At 45.4% G+C, this 15802-nt stretch overlaps 1 protein-coding gene across 2 annotated transcripts in view; it reads left to right on the plus strand.

Moving 5' to 3' along the window:
• The window catches only part of PRKCE (protein kinase C epsilon), a 482979-nt gene that overhangs the window by 174487 nt on the left and 292690 nt on the right, over positions 1 to 15802 (plus strand). For both annotated transcript variants that reach the window (XM_090281241.1, XM_090281242.1), the window contains exon 2: positions 6788 to 6851. In XM_090281241.1, coding sequence (XP_090137367.1) covers positions 6788 to 6851 — 64 coding nt within the window. The remainder of the gene's footprint in view (positions 1 to 6787; positions 6852 to 15802) is intronic.

The following is a 15802-nucleotide window of genomic DNA, read 5'->3' on the forward strand; positions in this document are numbered from 1 at the left end:
GATCCATGCACACAAAGACAGATTTAAAAAACTCAGCAGTCTCTCAAATCTACATTTTGGATGTGTTTTTCTTGCTCTTATCGTATTTTGATCACAGAAGACCGAAGAAGGTGGCTGTGCCTGTGAGTGCATTTTGCACACGTGGGTGGGTGTGTGAATGTGTGCCTACACAGGTAGGTGTGCATTCTGTTGTGTGAAGAGGTACTCTTGAAAAACTCTGAATGAATCCTTTTTATTTTTAAAAACGGAATATGACAATTTAAATGCTCTGAGGGTGGGAAGATAATGTGTTATTTAAAGGAAACTTGTGGGGCAATCCTTATGTGAAATGATGGCTATTTTTTCCTTCTCAAAAAACGACTTCATTGAGGTATAATTTACACGCAGAAAAAGTGCATCGATTTTAAAAGTATGGCTTAATGCAGTTTGCCAAAGGCATACATTCAGGTAGCCACCAACCAGTCACATGGAAAACTTCCATCTTCCCCAAAAGTTCCTCTCTGTCTTTTTTGTTTTGTTTTGTTTTCTTTCTTATTTTTTAATTGAGTATATATTTTAGTATTGCAAAATACAATACCGACAAAATCTTTCAATGATCCACTGTGCCTCTTTGTGCTCCAACCTCCAAGAGGTCACTGATATGCTTTTTGTCACTGCAGGTTAGTTTTGCCTGTTCTAGAACGCCATATGAGCAGTGCCCATTTTTGTTGCATGTACTAGCAGTTCTTTATTGCTGAGTAAAATGCCATCATATGGACACATCTTTATTTGCATATTCATGTACCTGTTGCTGGACATTTGGGTTGTCTCCAGTATTTGGCTGTTAGGAATGAAGCTGCTAAGGACATTTGTGTATGGGTTGATGGCTTTCCAAGTAAATCATCTCCATAATTAGTTGTGAAGATCCAGTTTAAAATCAGGCCACCCATCCATTGAGCCAACATGTATAAATAAGTATTGAATCCCTTCTGGGTGCTGGACAGAAAAGACTCTGCTCTGCAGGAATGGATGCTAAAACCTGAATAATACTTCTGCATTGCCATGGAAGGTGTTTGAAAAAGAAACAGTCTTTCTTTTATTTTGTGAAAGTCAGTGCTATTGGAGGCCTGTTATCAGAAAGGAACCTTAAAATATTTAATATTTACATGTGCGCCCTCTGCTTTTCAAGCAGTTAATGCACTCTGCCAGTAGGGCTGGTAGCAAACTCCTCCTCCAGTGAAGAGTCTTGAATTGAATTAGCTGTTAACCTCAAAATCTGCTCCCAGCAGCGGCTCAGGAGTTGCCCATGTAGTGTCTTAACATTGTGCTTTCCAAGAGCAGGAGCTAGAAGGATGCCTGCTGCAGGAAGCTCTCCTGCTCTGTCTAGCTTGCCTCTTCTATGCCAGGTGCCTCTGGGGACCGTAGCATGCCCAAGGTGCTTCCAGTGGAGAATGACCAGCCATAAAGGGGGTGCAGAAGTTCAGCAGTGGGTCCTCTGCTTTAGGAAAGAACTCCCGAGTCTTCTCTCTTCTTCTCCCTTACACCTCCTTCTTCCTTACTCCCCTCCTTCTCCAAGTAAAAAAGAAACAGTCCATTATTTAAGACTTAGTTTGTGTAACTTGGGCAGTGCCTCTCTTCCTCCTCCTCATACTTTCTGGATCCATCTTCTTCTGACCCACTCTCGCTTGTGGCCTCGAGCTTCTAGGCCCCAGTATCTGACAACAGATGGAAAAGGAAGTGAAACTCACATTGGGCATGTATATGACCTTTGTGGGCTGTTGGGTTGCCTAGAGGCCTCCTGTGAAACTTGAGCCCATGCTTAGGAGGAAGCTGGACTGTGAATTTCTGACCTCTTTGCCTCGAGCTGGATAACCCCCAAAAGACAGGTACATAGATTACCTGTGGATCACCGTGGCATGCAGCCGTAACACTTAAGCTGCAAAACTGGTGGGGTGCTAGCCCGGTGGGCAGGTTTCTCACTGGGCAGGTGTGATGTGGTGGCAGGAATACTGGACTGAGAGGGTCAGGATTTGGGGGTGCCACTCATCTCCAGGCTGCCCAGCTCTAGGGGACTCTTTCAGGTGGATGGTGCCCCCTGGAGTTGGGCAGTGGTGTGCTATCACTGTGTTGGCTAGTTACCGCCCTGGACTTCGGTGTTCTCATACATGCAATGGTACTAATAATACTTGTTCTCTTACAGATTGTGAGGAGTACATAAAATAATGTGTGTAAAGGGCTTTGTGAACGGTAAGACACCACCTCCACAACAGTGCCTTGAGCGTCTTTGTGCTTCTCAGAGATTTCTTTTTCCTGGGTCCATGGACGGTTTGGGCCTTGTTCTTAGCTCAAATGAGTGGCGCTTTGTTTATGCCCAGACCTCCCCCAAGGACTGGGGGGCAGGGGGGCAAAGCGTGAGAGGCATTGCTGTGCTTTAAACTGACCCGACTGGGAAGCCAGTCACTTGCAACCGAGAAGGAGATGAACCCGCAGAGGCGTGGAGGAAGGAGAACCCCAGGACTGGACTGTCAGGGAAGGCTTTGAGGGCCAGGCAGGGCTTGAGTCGGGAGCTCTGTCACAGTCATCTCTCCTGCATGCTCCAGGCAGCGCTGGGTGGGAACCCAGCTTAAAGCTCTCTGAGCCCTGGTTTCTCCATCTGAAAAGTAAGTAATATTGCTGACCTCACGGGAGATTAAATGAGCTAACACCGGTAGAGCACGGAACACAGTGTCTGAGGCATAGCAGGTACTCAGCCGATATGGGGCCACCCTCTCCTTCTTTTCCTTGAGCAGCTCACGGCCCTCTGATGACCATGGCTAGAGCCTTTCCTGTCCTGGGTTTCCCTTGGGCTGGACACCAGACTTTTACCTTATATGTTTGATATTCACAACAACACTGTAAAGTCATTAGATATCCTGAGACATCCTGAAATAACATATAATAATATTAACTTTGGTCAGACAAGAATTATTAATATTTTTTTGGTTGGAGGAGAAAACTTGATATAGTGGACAGAACGTTGCCCTAAGTGGCAGATTTGAGGGCTGCCTTTTTTTATAACAACAGCACCAAGTACTGAGCATTTCATGCCAGGCCTCAACACTAAGCACTTTACCTTGATTATTTCATTTGGCATCATGACAGTCAAATGACACAGGCCTGTTATTAGCCCCATTTCATGGACACAAGACCTGAGGCAGAGAGAAGGTAGTAGCATGCTTCCGGCTGCAAAGTCAGCAAGTTCACCTTTCGCCACCATAAGCCAAGTATCTCCTGAGGGCCATGTGCTTTGCATGGATGTCTCATGGAGTTTTCACAACCACCCATTTCACAGATGAAGAGACTGAGGCCGAGGCTCCGGGCAAGTACGTACGTAGTTGCCTGAGCTGGGGAGTGACATAGCTGGGATCCAGCCCAGGTCTGACTCAAAAGACTGCCTCTCCCCCACTGTTCTTCTGCCTTACTTGTGGCTACCCCCCAGCTGGAGGGTAGCCAAGGGCACTGGAGCTTGAAAGAGAATCACCGTCAAAGGAACGGAGGTAGTAGCTGTGAAGACTCATCAAGTAAAGGTATGAGGTTCAAGGAAATTTGATAAATAGGGTTGCATCAGGGAGAATTGGGAGAGACCTGGAGGGCAACGAAGGAGCTTAGAACTAACGCTGAGATTGACTGGGAGGAGGGAGGAGGCCTGCTTTTATGCAGTGCCAACTGCCTGGCGCTGATGCCCACTGACGGCTTGCAGGTGTTGCTCAGGGCAGGACACCTACATTGCCACTTTATCTGGGCCTCATCATTGTGAGCAGAATCTGTGATTAAACTAATGTTGTCATGAAGTTGCACCATGTTGCCACCACCTTTCGTACCTGTAACCCCTGCACGCATCCTTGTTGAAGGTGCACCACCCTGGATGCATTCTCAGAGCCTCCTCCATCGGCTGTCTGGGGCTCAGCCAGTGCTCTGCGGCCGTCTGCCCAGGCTGCAAAGCTCTCTGTTGCTTTTGGCATGTTTAATAGCTTAATTTCTATTTCTCTGCTTGGAAATGCAGTTCACCAGCATTGAAGCAGCAGTGGGTGCTAAAATGGTTTCTGATTGCTATCTTGAATGTTAATATCCTAATACATTTTATCGGCAGTGACCTGTCCCCCCTGCCACGATCTCTCACTCCCCTTTTGGAAAGATAGGCACGCTGCCTGCCTTTGGATCTGCCTCACAGTGCATCTCATTCCTTAGCTGACTCCTCCCTGCTTTTCACAGATAGCATTGTACTTCGCCAAGGAAGTCCACAGTCATGGGAAATCTCTGACTTAGAGGGTATGAGAAAGCGTTTCATTTTGCTGGCGGGGTTTAATAGGGATGATCTAATCTCTACAAGGCATACATTATTTAAATTCCATGCTTTTGGACAAGGGGGCCCCTGATATTTTTGAAATGTGGCAGGGACGGGATTCTGGTTTGGCTCTGATCAGCAGCGCGAGCTGTTTTTGTTGTTCTTGTTTGTAATTCAGTGCAGGGTCTGGCTTAAGCTTGTGGCGGGGTGGGGGTGGGGCGGGGTGGCTCAGTACTTAGTGGTGAGGGGGCTAGAGAATATTTTCTCGGCTCAGAGCTCTAAAATCACAGACTCCTGGGGCAGAAGGGATGGGGAGAGTCATCTTAGGGCATCGCCAGTTTGTTATGTGGTTCGCAGCTGCATGTCGTGCTGGACATCCCAGGTACATGGCTCCCATAGGGCAGCCTGAGAGCGCCCTGCACCTCCGCAATCCCTGCCCTAACAGACCACCTGAAATATCACCAGGGGCATCACCCAGGAAGACCCCTGTTGATGAAAGTGAATTTTTGAGGGAAGCCTTAAGTACTCTCAACCATGGAAGGCTGAGTCTAGACATCACCTGGAGTTCATGGATGGCTAGGGGGGAACCTGGATTGTGAGTGGACCAAGAGTGGCCGTAGGGGGTGGGGTTCTGCAGAATGTCAGTTCAAGCTGAGCTTTTTCCTTCACAGGGAAAACGTGGTGCTCATGGTACAGCTGCCTCTCTTTTCCTCTTGCCTCATTTGAATGTCACTTTAGTACAGAGTACCTGCCTTCCTTCCTAGCAGGGATGGGGCCTCGGAGGGGCGAGCGATCCCAGAATAGGTTGTGGAAGTTCTGAACTTAGAGTCTTTCCCCCCTTCCTCAGACGTTTATTGGATGTCTCCTGATTAACAGACAGTGAGCTAAGCACGAAGGATGCAAATATGCTTCTCATGCTCTCTGTCTAGCAGAGGAATAAACATATGGACCACGGAAGGCAGCTGAATAGGAGCCATCGTTAAGATGTGCGTGTGTACTGTGGGAACACATGTGGGGGTCATTAAGTCTTATTGGGAATATCTGGAAAGGCTTCAGAGAGGAGGCCATAATCAATGTGGACCTTGAAGGAGGAAGAGTATTCACCAGAATCACCCTTCCTAAGTCACAATTGCTAAGAGTGTGCCCGCTCTTTGCAGGAGACAGTAAAAGAGAAAAGGAGGGGTAGTGGTTCCAGCCCTCAAGAAATTCACAGCTTGTTGGGGAGACTAGCCTGGAAGTGTAAGCCAAGTAAAGCCCTGCAAAGACAGATGGGATTGTGGGGGCAGGGGTAGGCAACTGGGGGCATTCGGTGACCCAGAGTTATGACTCTCTCATTGAGGACAGTTCCTGTAAGCATGGTTCAGACCTTGCAAAGGTATCTCAACTACAAATAGGCCCAGCTGTTCTGACTTTCCTTCCATCATATGACTTCATCAGCCTGGTTGTGCATCGGAGTAGTTAGCTGGATTTGGAGGTTGGGGGAGGAAGTGAGGGTGAGTGGAGAAGGTCAATGGTAAGACTTGGGCGATACTGTCTTTCTCCATAACCCTGATAGAATCTGGACTTTGCAAAAATGCATGTGCCAACACTCAGCCTGAGCCTGGTCATGGTCCTTCACTCTCACACAAACACTAGGCATGTTCCCAGTCTTTGCTTATGCTGTCACTTCCACCTTGAGTGCCATCCCTTCCTTCCTTCATGGTGTCTTCCCAGGCTGCTCTTCTCCATCCATGTCAGGCTCACCAGACTCTCAGTTACTCTGGCTCTCATCATGAAGCTGGCTTCAGCGTTGTTCTCTGTTTTTGAACTCCCCAATGAGATTGTAAACACTTGGAGAGCAGGAATAGTGTCTTATGCTGCCCAAATTTCCCCTGTGAACAGTTGTTTAGTACAAAGAACATAGGTTTCTTTACACAGTTTGGGCAGAATCTCAGCATTGCCACTTACTTGGGAACTTTGAGCACAGTTTCCTTAACTATGGAATGGGACAGTGCAGAGTTGCTCAACCTCAACACTGTTGGCGTTTGGGGCTGGGTCATTCTTTGTTGTGGGGACTGTCCTGTGTGCTGTAGAATGTTTGGTAACACCCACAGCCTCCACCTAGTAGAAGCCAGTAGCAGTACTCTCTTTTCAGTCATGACAGTCAGAAATGTCTCTTGATACCTTTATGTCCCCTGTGTCAAGTGCCCCTGGGCCAGGTTTCCCTTGTGTGGCGAAATTGCTTCCAATGGAGAACCACTGGGATGACCTACCTGTTGGATATATATCAGACCTTCTAGAATGGCATCCAGAACATCATGACTGGCCTGTAAATGTGGATTCTCCTTTGTTCCTAGTTCACCTGGCACTTGACACTTGGCTGATTGAAGAATTGAATGAAGCTGTGACTCTTAGGTTTCAGCAACTTGGGGTGGAAATGTCATGGATCTCTTAGGTTGCCCCCACAATGCACTAACAGAGTCACTGTCCTTTTCTTAATTGCAGATCGATCTGGAGCCAGAAGGCAGAGTGTATGTGATCATCGATCTTTCGGGGTCGTCGGGTGAAGGTAGGAGAGAGGGACCTCAGCCTTGTTCTCCTCCATTGTCTTCCGGGCTCTTCCTTCCCTCCTTGGCTGGGACACTTTATAGTGACATTTAATTAACTGGCACCCTTTAAAGGAAAAGGTTATTTTGAAGATGCTTATGCTTGTGTACCAAAAGGGACCAGCCATCTGTTAACTTTGGTGGAGCAGAGGGAGTATTTGCAACTCACCAAGTGAGGCCAATGAAACAGGCGTTCCTACACCATGGTGCGCCAGGCAGGCTTCAGGGGGCGGCAGCCTCTCCCCGCAGGCTCCCGTGGGGTTTGTGTGTGTGGTGGGAAGGAAGTAAAACCAGTTGGTCTAACGGTATTCAGAAATAAAACAAATAAGGTGTCAAATTTCAGAATCTTATTTCTGTAGAGCTTTTATGGAAGTGTTACTTTTTTTTTTTTATCAGTTCTGGAAAAAGTCCTACTCTTACAAATACTGGGGTGAGGGGCCGTCTGCTCATACTGGCTGATTACTCAGGGAATAGATGTTTTTTGATAGTTGGATATTTCTTCCTTCTTCTTGCTCTCCCTGCTCTTGAACCTGTCTTTGCCCTCTTACTGCCTTTAGGAGCTTGCAGGGTGGTGAGGACTGAGCCGCCAGGGTAAAGGGAAGTTTAGATAATAAAACCCTGGCCACACTGGAATGGGGAGATGATAGCAGACTTGGGGTCTCAGAAGGTTGGGAATTAGGAGTGAAATTTAGTTATTGGGACATGTTTCTTCTACTCTTCTCTGTGAGGAGGAGGATGGAACAGTTGGGTTTAATGTCATGGCTAAAAGATTGGAAAACCAAGGCTGGTTCCTCTTGGCAATGAGAACAAATGAGGTTTAGGGTCTGTGGCCCAAACAGAAAGAAACAGCTCACTTAGGTCCTGACTGGTAGATTTGAGTCTTTTACAGCATCGCCCCTGGATACTGGGGATTACAGATACAAAATCACAAACCCACATGGTCTCCCCTACTTTAGGGAGGAAGCTCTAGTGTAAGGTTTAGTATGGGAGGAGAGATTCTGGGAGCAAATTTAAAGGAGTGGGTCAAATAGTGCACTTGACAGTGGTGCCTAATGATTTTCATTTGGCTGATTCATCACCCACTTTCAGTAGGTATTCAGAATAATTCAGTAATTGTGTGTATATGGGGCTCATAATAGAATTTGGTTCTTTTTAAACTGCAGTTCTTTGGCATGGGTTTAAAATTTGAAACATCCTTCTAAAGTTGGTCTCTTAGATTTTCTGTTCCTGGTCGCAATTACATTTTGGTGTTTCCAACTTTACTTCTCTACTCTCAGCTCAGAAAAGCCCAGAATAGAATCGTAGGTTTGGGGATTCAGCAACATGTAATATGAAATGTACCCACCACCCAGGTTAAGAAAGAAAGCACCCAGTAAGTTGAAACCTTGCATTGCTTTAAAAAAGACATGTGATCTCAAATCTGCTAGACTTAAAAGTACATATTTTTATCCATGGTTGGGGATCTGCATATGCTGAAGACTCACTTAAATTATCTGGGGATTTTTGACTATGCAGGTTATTGGTGCCCCAATCCTCCTTTGTTTGAGGGTCAGCTGTACAGATATATCTCATTTTATTGTTCTTTGCTTTATTGTGCTTCACAGATGTTGCTTTAAAAAAAAAAAAAAGTTGAAAGAAAGCCTTTCCACCAGCAAAAAGATTACAGCTCACTTTATTGTGGTGATCTGGGACCAAACCCATGATATCTGTGTATGTCTGTATACTGGTGAAACATTTGATGAGCAAAATCAATCCACTTTTTTTCTTACATAATCTATATGCAATGAGATAATTAGTTAAATATGTATTTCCTGTGCCAAGATGCTGGGCAACTAATGGGAGGCTTGGATTTTTGAAAAGATTAATGACTTGCGAAATTATAGAAGACATTTTTTTTTTTTTACGTTAGAGGGAAAGGATATGGACAAATGAATGAATAAATAAATTAGAAGCAATTGGCTTTTTTTTTTTTTTTTTTTTACTTCTGCTTCTGTGGCTTATTGTATGTGAATGGCCAAAGCAATTCTCATTGGGCTGAATTCTTAGTTTACTTAAAAAAAAAAAATCTTTCATCTAAAATAAATGGAGTTTACTTCAGAAATGCTGACACATGCCAGAGTTTATAAAGTGCTAGCATGTGTTGCTCTGAAGAAAAGGAGGCATTTCTCTGTTCTTTTTTCCTTGCTCTTGGTGGATTTGGATTCTTTCTCTGGGTGGTGGGCGGACTTCCAACAGTGTCGTCCTAAAACCTGATCATGTGGTGCTCTGTGCTCTATGCGTCTGTTCTCCTGGTCCTGCTGCTGGGACTTTAAGGGCTCCTGGTCCAGAGGTGGGTTTGTTTTTGGAAGGGTTGAAAGGGTGAGGAGAGGAGTGGAGGATGTGTAGCCAGCACATTTGTCACCTGCACTGCATGAGAATAGTCCAGTGTGAAAATGGCGCCACAGCTAGTTCATGGACGTTCGTAGATTCTTGTCTAAGTCCCTTTCTTTGGTGAAAATGCCTATCTCCGTACTCCTCAAAAGGAAGAAAAGAATTGAAATGAGGCATAACCGATGTTTTCACCACTCTATTATTCTGCCACCAAGCATCCCTTCCAATGCTCCAGTTCCATCAATGGAAAAAATACATTTATAGAATTTGCAATAAAATTTACAACATGTGCGCATACTGCAGAACTCAGAGAAAGGTGTGGGGGTGAGATGGTGTGAGTAGACTGCCTTCTTTTAGGATGTGCCAAAGGAGTCTTTCTCTTACTAACCCGCTGCAGAAAGCCTGGATGTTGACGTCTGCTCGAGTTGGAGCTAATGTGATTTCTAACTGTCTAATAAAATTGCACTGCTTGCATGTCCTGTGCACTTCACCATAATGGGATTTGGCCAGCGTGTGCTTTGTCTAAGCCAGGCAGCCTAACCCCAGATGAAAGGGGTCAGGCTGGATGACCGCTAAGGTCATCTCCGGTCACGTGATTTTGTCCTTTGGTATAATTTGAGTAGGTATCTATCAGAGCTCAAGGCTGAGGGCTGGCTGCTACCTGTAGCAGGTAGAAGGGGTTGAAAGAAAGGGACTGTTCTGATAGGTACTGTGTGAGGCATTTTACATCATCCCAAGTAGCAACCCTTTTTGGAAGGCTTGCGATCAATCCTCCAGTCTCAGGTGCCTCTGAGTGTTTTGTTTTTATCATCATTAATAACCACGTGGCTTCCTGGTAAATATGGCACTGCAGGTTCACCAGAGACTTAAATCAGAGCATAATTAGCTTAGGTAACAGAAGCATAAACAGCAATATAATTCTCAAATGAGCAAACTATTGTTCCCTGCTGTGCACCATAGTTAGTATTTCTTCCTTTGTTGTGAAGCAATTTGTCTGTTATTTCCATTCTTCATAATAATATGACACTGCACCCTGATTTGCAAGCTCCCAGAGTAGGGGCAAGCAGTCTGGCCTGGGACTTTCTAGACTCTTCTTTCCCTGTCTTCCATCCGGGTGCAATGCTCACCTCGGAGAGTTCTTCAGAGTCTAAACCAACAGCAGAAAGAACAAGAAGTAGGCCTTACTGGTATGTTTGGATCACCAAACTGTTTCTTCCATAAAATGAAGAATAATTTGAATGATTTTTGCGCCATATACATCATAAATAATGCTGTTAAGTCAGGTCCTTGGGTGACTGCATTCGTGGAAACAGAAGATGTGGAGGGGGCAGGATCCACCCTCTCCCCTTCTTTTCTGCAGCCACATGCAATAGAAAGCATCCAGTCTCCTCTCTGGAACTGGCAGCAGATAGAGCGGGAAAAGCATAAGAGTTCACCAATCCTGGATTTAAATCCTGGCTCTAGTGCTTACCAGTTTAGAGCTTCAGATTTCTCACCCGTATATGGGGATAATCATACCCAGGATAGGTACCATGTATGATAGGATTGTTATAAAAACAGTGCCTCAGTGCTGTGCCCTCGCACATAGGAGATGCTCAGTAAATGCCCAAAGGCCCTGCAGACCCGAGGGCAGGGAGGTGGGGATGGTTCTAACCCAGTGCCCACAAAGGAGCAGCAAGCAGGTTCAGAAAGAGAACAGTTCAGAGAAATAGTTGGAGGGCAGGTTTCTGACTCAGGGGCATGTATGTTCGAAAGGTTCAAGAATAGAGCAAGGTGACAAAGAGGTAATTTACAGACTAATACATCTGGCAGGAGCTATGGGACTGCTTTCTGAAGTGTTCACACCTCGCCGCAGTATTGCCCCATTCTCCCTCTTTCCCGTTCTCCCTCTGTCCCTCTCTTTCCCATTCTTCCCCAGTGAAGCTCCCTCTTTCCCTTCTCTTCTCTCTTTTCCATACTACCCCCAATGAACTATTTCCCAGAAATATATCCTCTAGCTTGTTTGTGTCCTGTGGCCCTTAATGTGAGAAACGTCTTCTTGTCAGCCTGGGCTGTGGCTTCCCTTCCTCAGTGCAGACTGAGAACATGTGGCCCCCATGCTCGCACTGGCCCTGGGTAAAAACCCTTTATCTATTTGAAGACTGTGATTAAACCTCTCTTTTTCAGGCTGAATCAATCAAATCCCTTAGCCTTTCTGATGGGGTAGTTTAGAAATCTTAACTCATCTTTGTGGCTCCCTTTTGATCTTTTTTTCAAGTTGCGCAGACAGACATCATCAAACCAGCTTTGCTCCATTCTGAAATGATAATGTGTGTAGATCAAGTGCCTGACAGTATGACCTCCATGTGGGAGATGGCGACATTGAGAGGTCATGTGATATGCCCAAGGCCACAGTGCTGATTACATGGCCTTATTGGGTCCAGACCATGGGTAGCGATCCTGTGCCCTGCCCTGAATCATGGCCTGATAATGGGTTTGCTAACAAGGCAAAGACTTCCCTGCTGCTCTTTTTATTTTAGTTCTTTTCTCCAGCAAGCTTTTTACAGAACTATAAAGCTAAACTTATTAGCTTTGAACCCAAAGGTGGCTCAGAGAGTCTCATTCATTGAAAAAGCAGATCTTTTTCCCATTCTCTTAGAAATGGAAATGCGGTTGGTCCCAGTTCAGGAATGGCCAGCTTCTTGGGCTCTCTGAAAGGTGGATCCATTACGAAGCATTGGTTTGTACCTAGACCTGACACAGCCCCCTACAGGTTAGTCATCTCTCTTACCTGAGCCCATGGCAAACATTAGAATGCTGCCCTCAGGACTAAAATAGAGGCGGAACGTCTTGAAACTTGGCCTCAGCCAGTGGGCAGCTTCTATCTAGAAAACATCTCTCGGATCCCAGCATCCCACTGAAGCTTCTCTTGGTAATATTACCTTGTTCCTTCAAAATTTGACATTATATAATACAATGCCTTCTCATTATCAGATAGTTAGAAAGAATCATTTGTTGACATGAACAGTATTCACCCATGAGCTTTCATCAATGCGCCCAGCTTGGTGCCTCTCCTGGATTTGGGGAAGGGGAAGTGGAGAGGGAGGTGTACAGCAAGAGATGGCATTGACAAGAACACATGGCCTCGCCTTCAGGAAGCTTGCAGTGGAATTAGGGATCCAGAGCTTGCAGACCAAAAGCACTAGAGAACAATGCAAGGCAATGTCACATTGTGTGTTCAGTTGGGACTGCTGGGAGTTCTTTAAATGGGAATACATAGGGGCTGGAATAACGCAGAAAAGCTTCATGGAAGAAGCAGGGCTTGGGCTTAAAAGAAGTGAGGTCGACTGGATTGGCAGGGAAGGCTGTGGGGAGGCCATTCTGAGCAGAGGGGATCATGTCATCACTGTCAAAGACAGCTTTGATGCTCTTATTTTTAGAGAAGTCTGGATAGACATGATAAATTAAAGAGCTGCAAATTGTGTTCTCTAGGAGCTTTCAAACAAAGACAGTCATCAGTGTTGCAGACAGAAATTTTTATGCTATGCCAACAAGAAAATGAAATGTCTTAAATGATTAAGCTGTGTTTGAAGGGGGAAAGGCAGTTCTTCCTGGATGTGTTTTCATGGTCAAGGCCTCTCACCCACCTTGGCCCCAAACAAGGAGGACCGTTCTAGGTCAAGTTTGGTCAAGTCTGAGACATTGAGGAGAGCACATTTTATAAGCCTGGGACTTAGATGATTATAAGGTCAGGCCCCAGTACAGACAACCCTTTGTGGTCTTTTCTACACACTCTCTCTTTTCTCCCCTAGCAATCTCGTGGCATCTCATGGTAAGCACTCTACCACCCCCAGCCTTCTCCTCCTCTCCAGCCTATCGAGCTAGTGTCCTGGCACCAAGCCCCAGTACTCCTACTTTTTCTCTTTTCAAGTTCTGTTCAGTCCCTAATGAGAAACATTGCTTGAGAGGTTAAAGAGACTCTTCACCTTCCCAAACAGCAGACTTCAAAGTCAGACACAAGCTCCAAAATGCTGATAGGTCTGCCTCCTGGGTGGTGGCTTAGGCAATGAGGTCCTGGTCTGGCTCACTGCATAGGCTTCCCAGACATCAATGGGCCTGTGGGATTCGCTAGGAGCACGTGGAGAGAGACAGCCTTGGGGCTTGATAAGAATGAAAATAACAAAATCCAGATGTTCAAAAACATTGATCTTGCAAAGTGTGCCCCACATTCCCCCCAGCATAACTGCTTTCTACTGATACTCAGACCCAGGGAGCAGGTCCCTTAGTCTCCAGATTTCTGGCTCCATCTTTTGTTCCATGGAAATAAGTGCTTGTTCCTAGAAGTGACCCTGTGTACCAGATGTGACCAGGGGAGTCAGCTTAAAAGCAGTGAGCACCAAAGCTCCATCAAAGGGTTTATAGTGTCACAGAGAGACAATGCTAAAATACTTGAGGAGAAATAAGCCAAGAAACCCTCATTTCCTTCCAAATAGGCTCTAGAGGCACAGCAGTTCCTTGGAAATGAATCATCCATGGATAGCAACACCAAATGGCAGCCATTAGCGATGAAAAACAATTGAATCCTGAGTGTTTGGAGAGCAGAGCACTTTGGGATCACTCCTAAAGTCCCCTTCCCCTTGGCCATTATGGAAGCATAAATGTGTATTGTCTATTGTCCTGTGGGCCTGTTTTACTAATGAAGTAATTGAAGAAGGAATAGTCATGTTAAAGAAATAAACTTACAGAAGAGGTGAGTTTATAATAGAGCCTTAGTCAAGAAGTGAGCCCTGTGTTTCTTGGCATGGCCTCCCATTCTTTCTCTGTTGTCTTGCTATATATCATTTCTGTGTCTTACCAAGAAGATTGTTTTTGGAAATTCATGTTTGTAGCTCAGATCATACTGGGTCAAAGTGGCCTGTAATTTAATCATTTACTCTTGTTGATATCATCATGATTTGGCTTAAAACAAAAGCATATTTCCATTCATTTAACCTAATTTAGAGAGTTGTCCTTTAGGACCAATTATTTTATTCTTTTATCCAGTTGAAATTGGCCAGCGTTGACAGTCTTATTGATTTTCCTTATTACCTAGCTTTGTTGAAACATTCAGTTTTCACCATCAAGTGCATTCACCATCTTATTTGAGCTGCTAACTGGGGCTTTTATCTTCCTTCTTTACTGTAAACCTTGGGTGGGAAATTGTGGGAGCTTGTGAAAGTGTGTGCATTTGCCTAGGTACACACAGACGAGAATGAATGTCTCTGAATCACCTGCTCTGTCTCTCCTTCGGCCTCGCTTTCGTTCACTGGAAACATCACTTAGTTGCTTATCTAAGATATACTAGGCCCTGGATGTGCAGGGCTAATAGGTGAGCAGTAGTATGTTTTAGCTGTTAGTAGAACAGGGTGCAGTGGGACCACCAAGGAGACCCCTTTACACTGGGGGAGTAGGCAATCCATAAATGACATCCGCCAACACTTCCACATGTCCTCAGCAGCTCCCCGCAGCAGCCCTGAAAGGCAGGTAGTAACAGGTACCCCCTCTCCTTGGGTGAGGAAACAGGGCCACTGTCCACTGAAGATATATCCAATCAGGTGATAAAATAAAGGAGGACTAGAACTTCATTGACCAAAATTTGAACTTTTCAGAAATATCTCTTGATTTGTATATTCATTTATTCAATACATAGCGATTGGGCACCTATGAAAGTTACTTTTTAAAAAAAATTAATTAATTAATTTATTTTATTTTTAGAGAGAGGGGAAAGGAGAAAGAGAGGGAGAGAAACATCACTGTGTGGTTGCCTCTCACTTGCGCCCCCAACTGGGGACCTGATGTGCAACCTAGTAATGTGCCCTGAATGGGAATCGAACCAGCGACACTTGGCTCGCAAACTGATGCTCAATCCTCTGAGCCACAGCAGCCAGGGCTATGATAGTCACTTTTATCAGTGCTAAGGGCACAGAAGCAACAATATAAACAAATCTCTGCCTTTAGGGGCCATCCATTCTAGTGGACATGCATGAGTGTGTGTGTTTGTGTGTGTGTGGGGGGGCGTTTCTTGATAAGTACACATAACACACTGGAGATAGGAGTTGTCTCTAGGGAAGAGAAAAGGTGGATTTAGAGAGGAGGGACCCTTTCCTGTCAGTGCCTGTAATCTCGTTTTTCTTTCCCATGTATGTGTATGAGCTATTAAAACAATTACTTAGAAATTTTGAAAAAATTAATTAGGTGGAAATGTGCCCATTCCCATACAACTCAGAGACAGTGACTTACCCATGGCCAGAGGCTATGACAGGCTCCCAAAGAGCCCATCAGAGAGGAATGACCCATCAAATCCATAGAATGACACAGGGAAGGACAGAGAACTCGAAGAATAATGCTCTACATTGCCCCATTGACACCTCTACTTCGTAATGGGATATGCAGAAATTAGGGATTCCATCAGATTGTGCCTGTCACCGAGGACTGAGTGCCCCTGTATGGAGAGGCAGGTAGGCAAGGTAGCTGGCCCACAGAGTGGGTGGTGAGTGACTGATACATGAACAGTATTTACTCCAGG

The sequence above is a fragment of the Furipterus horrens genome, unplaced genomic scaffold (genome assembly GCF_987537825.1).
Source record: "Furipterus horrens unplaced genomic scaffold, mFurHor1.1.pri manual_scaffold_6, whole genome shotgun sequence".
In the NCBI taxonomy this organism is placed as follows: Eukaryota; Metazoa; Chordata; class Mammalia; order Chiroptera; family Furipteridae; genus Furipterus; species Furipterus horrens.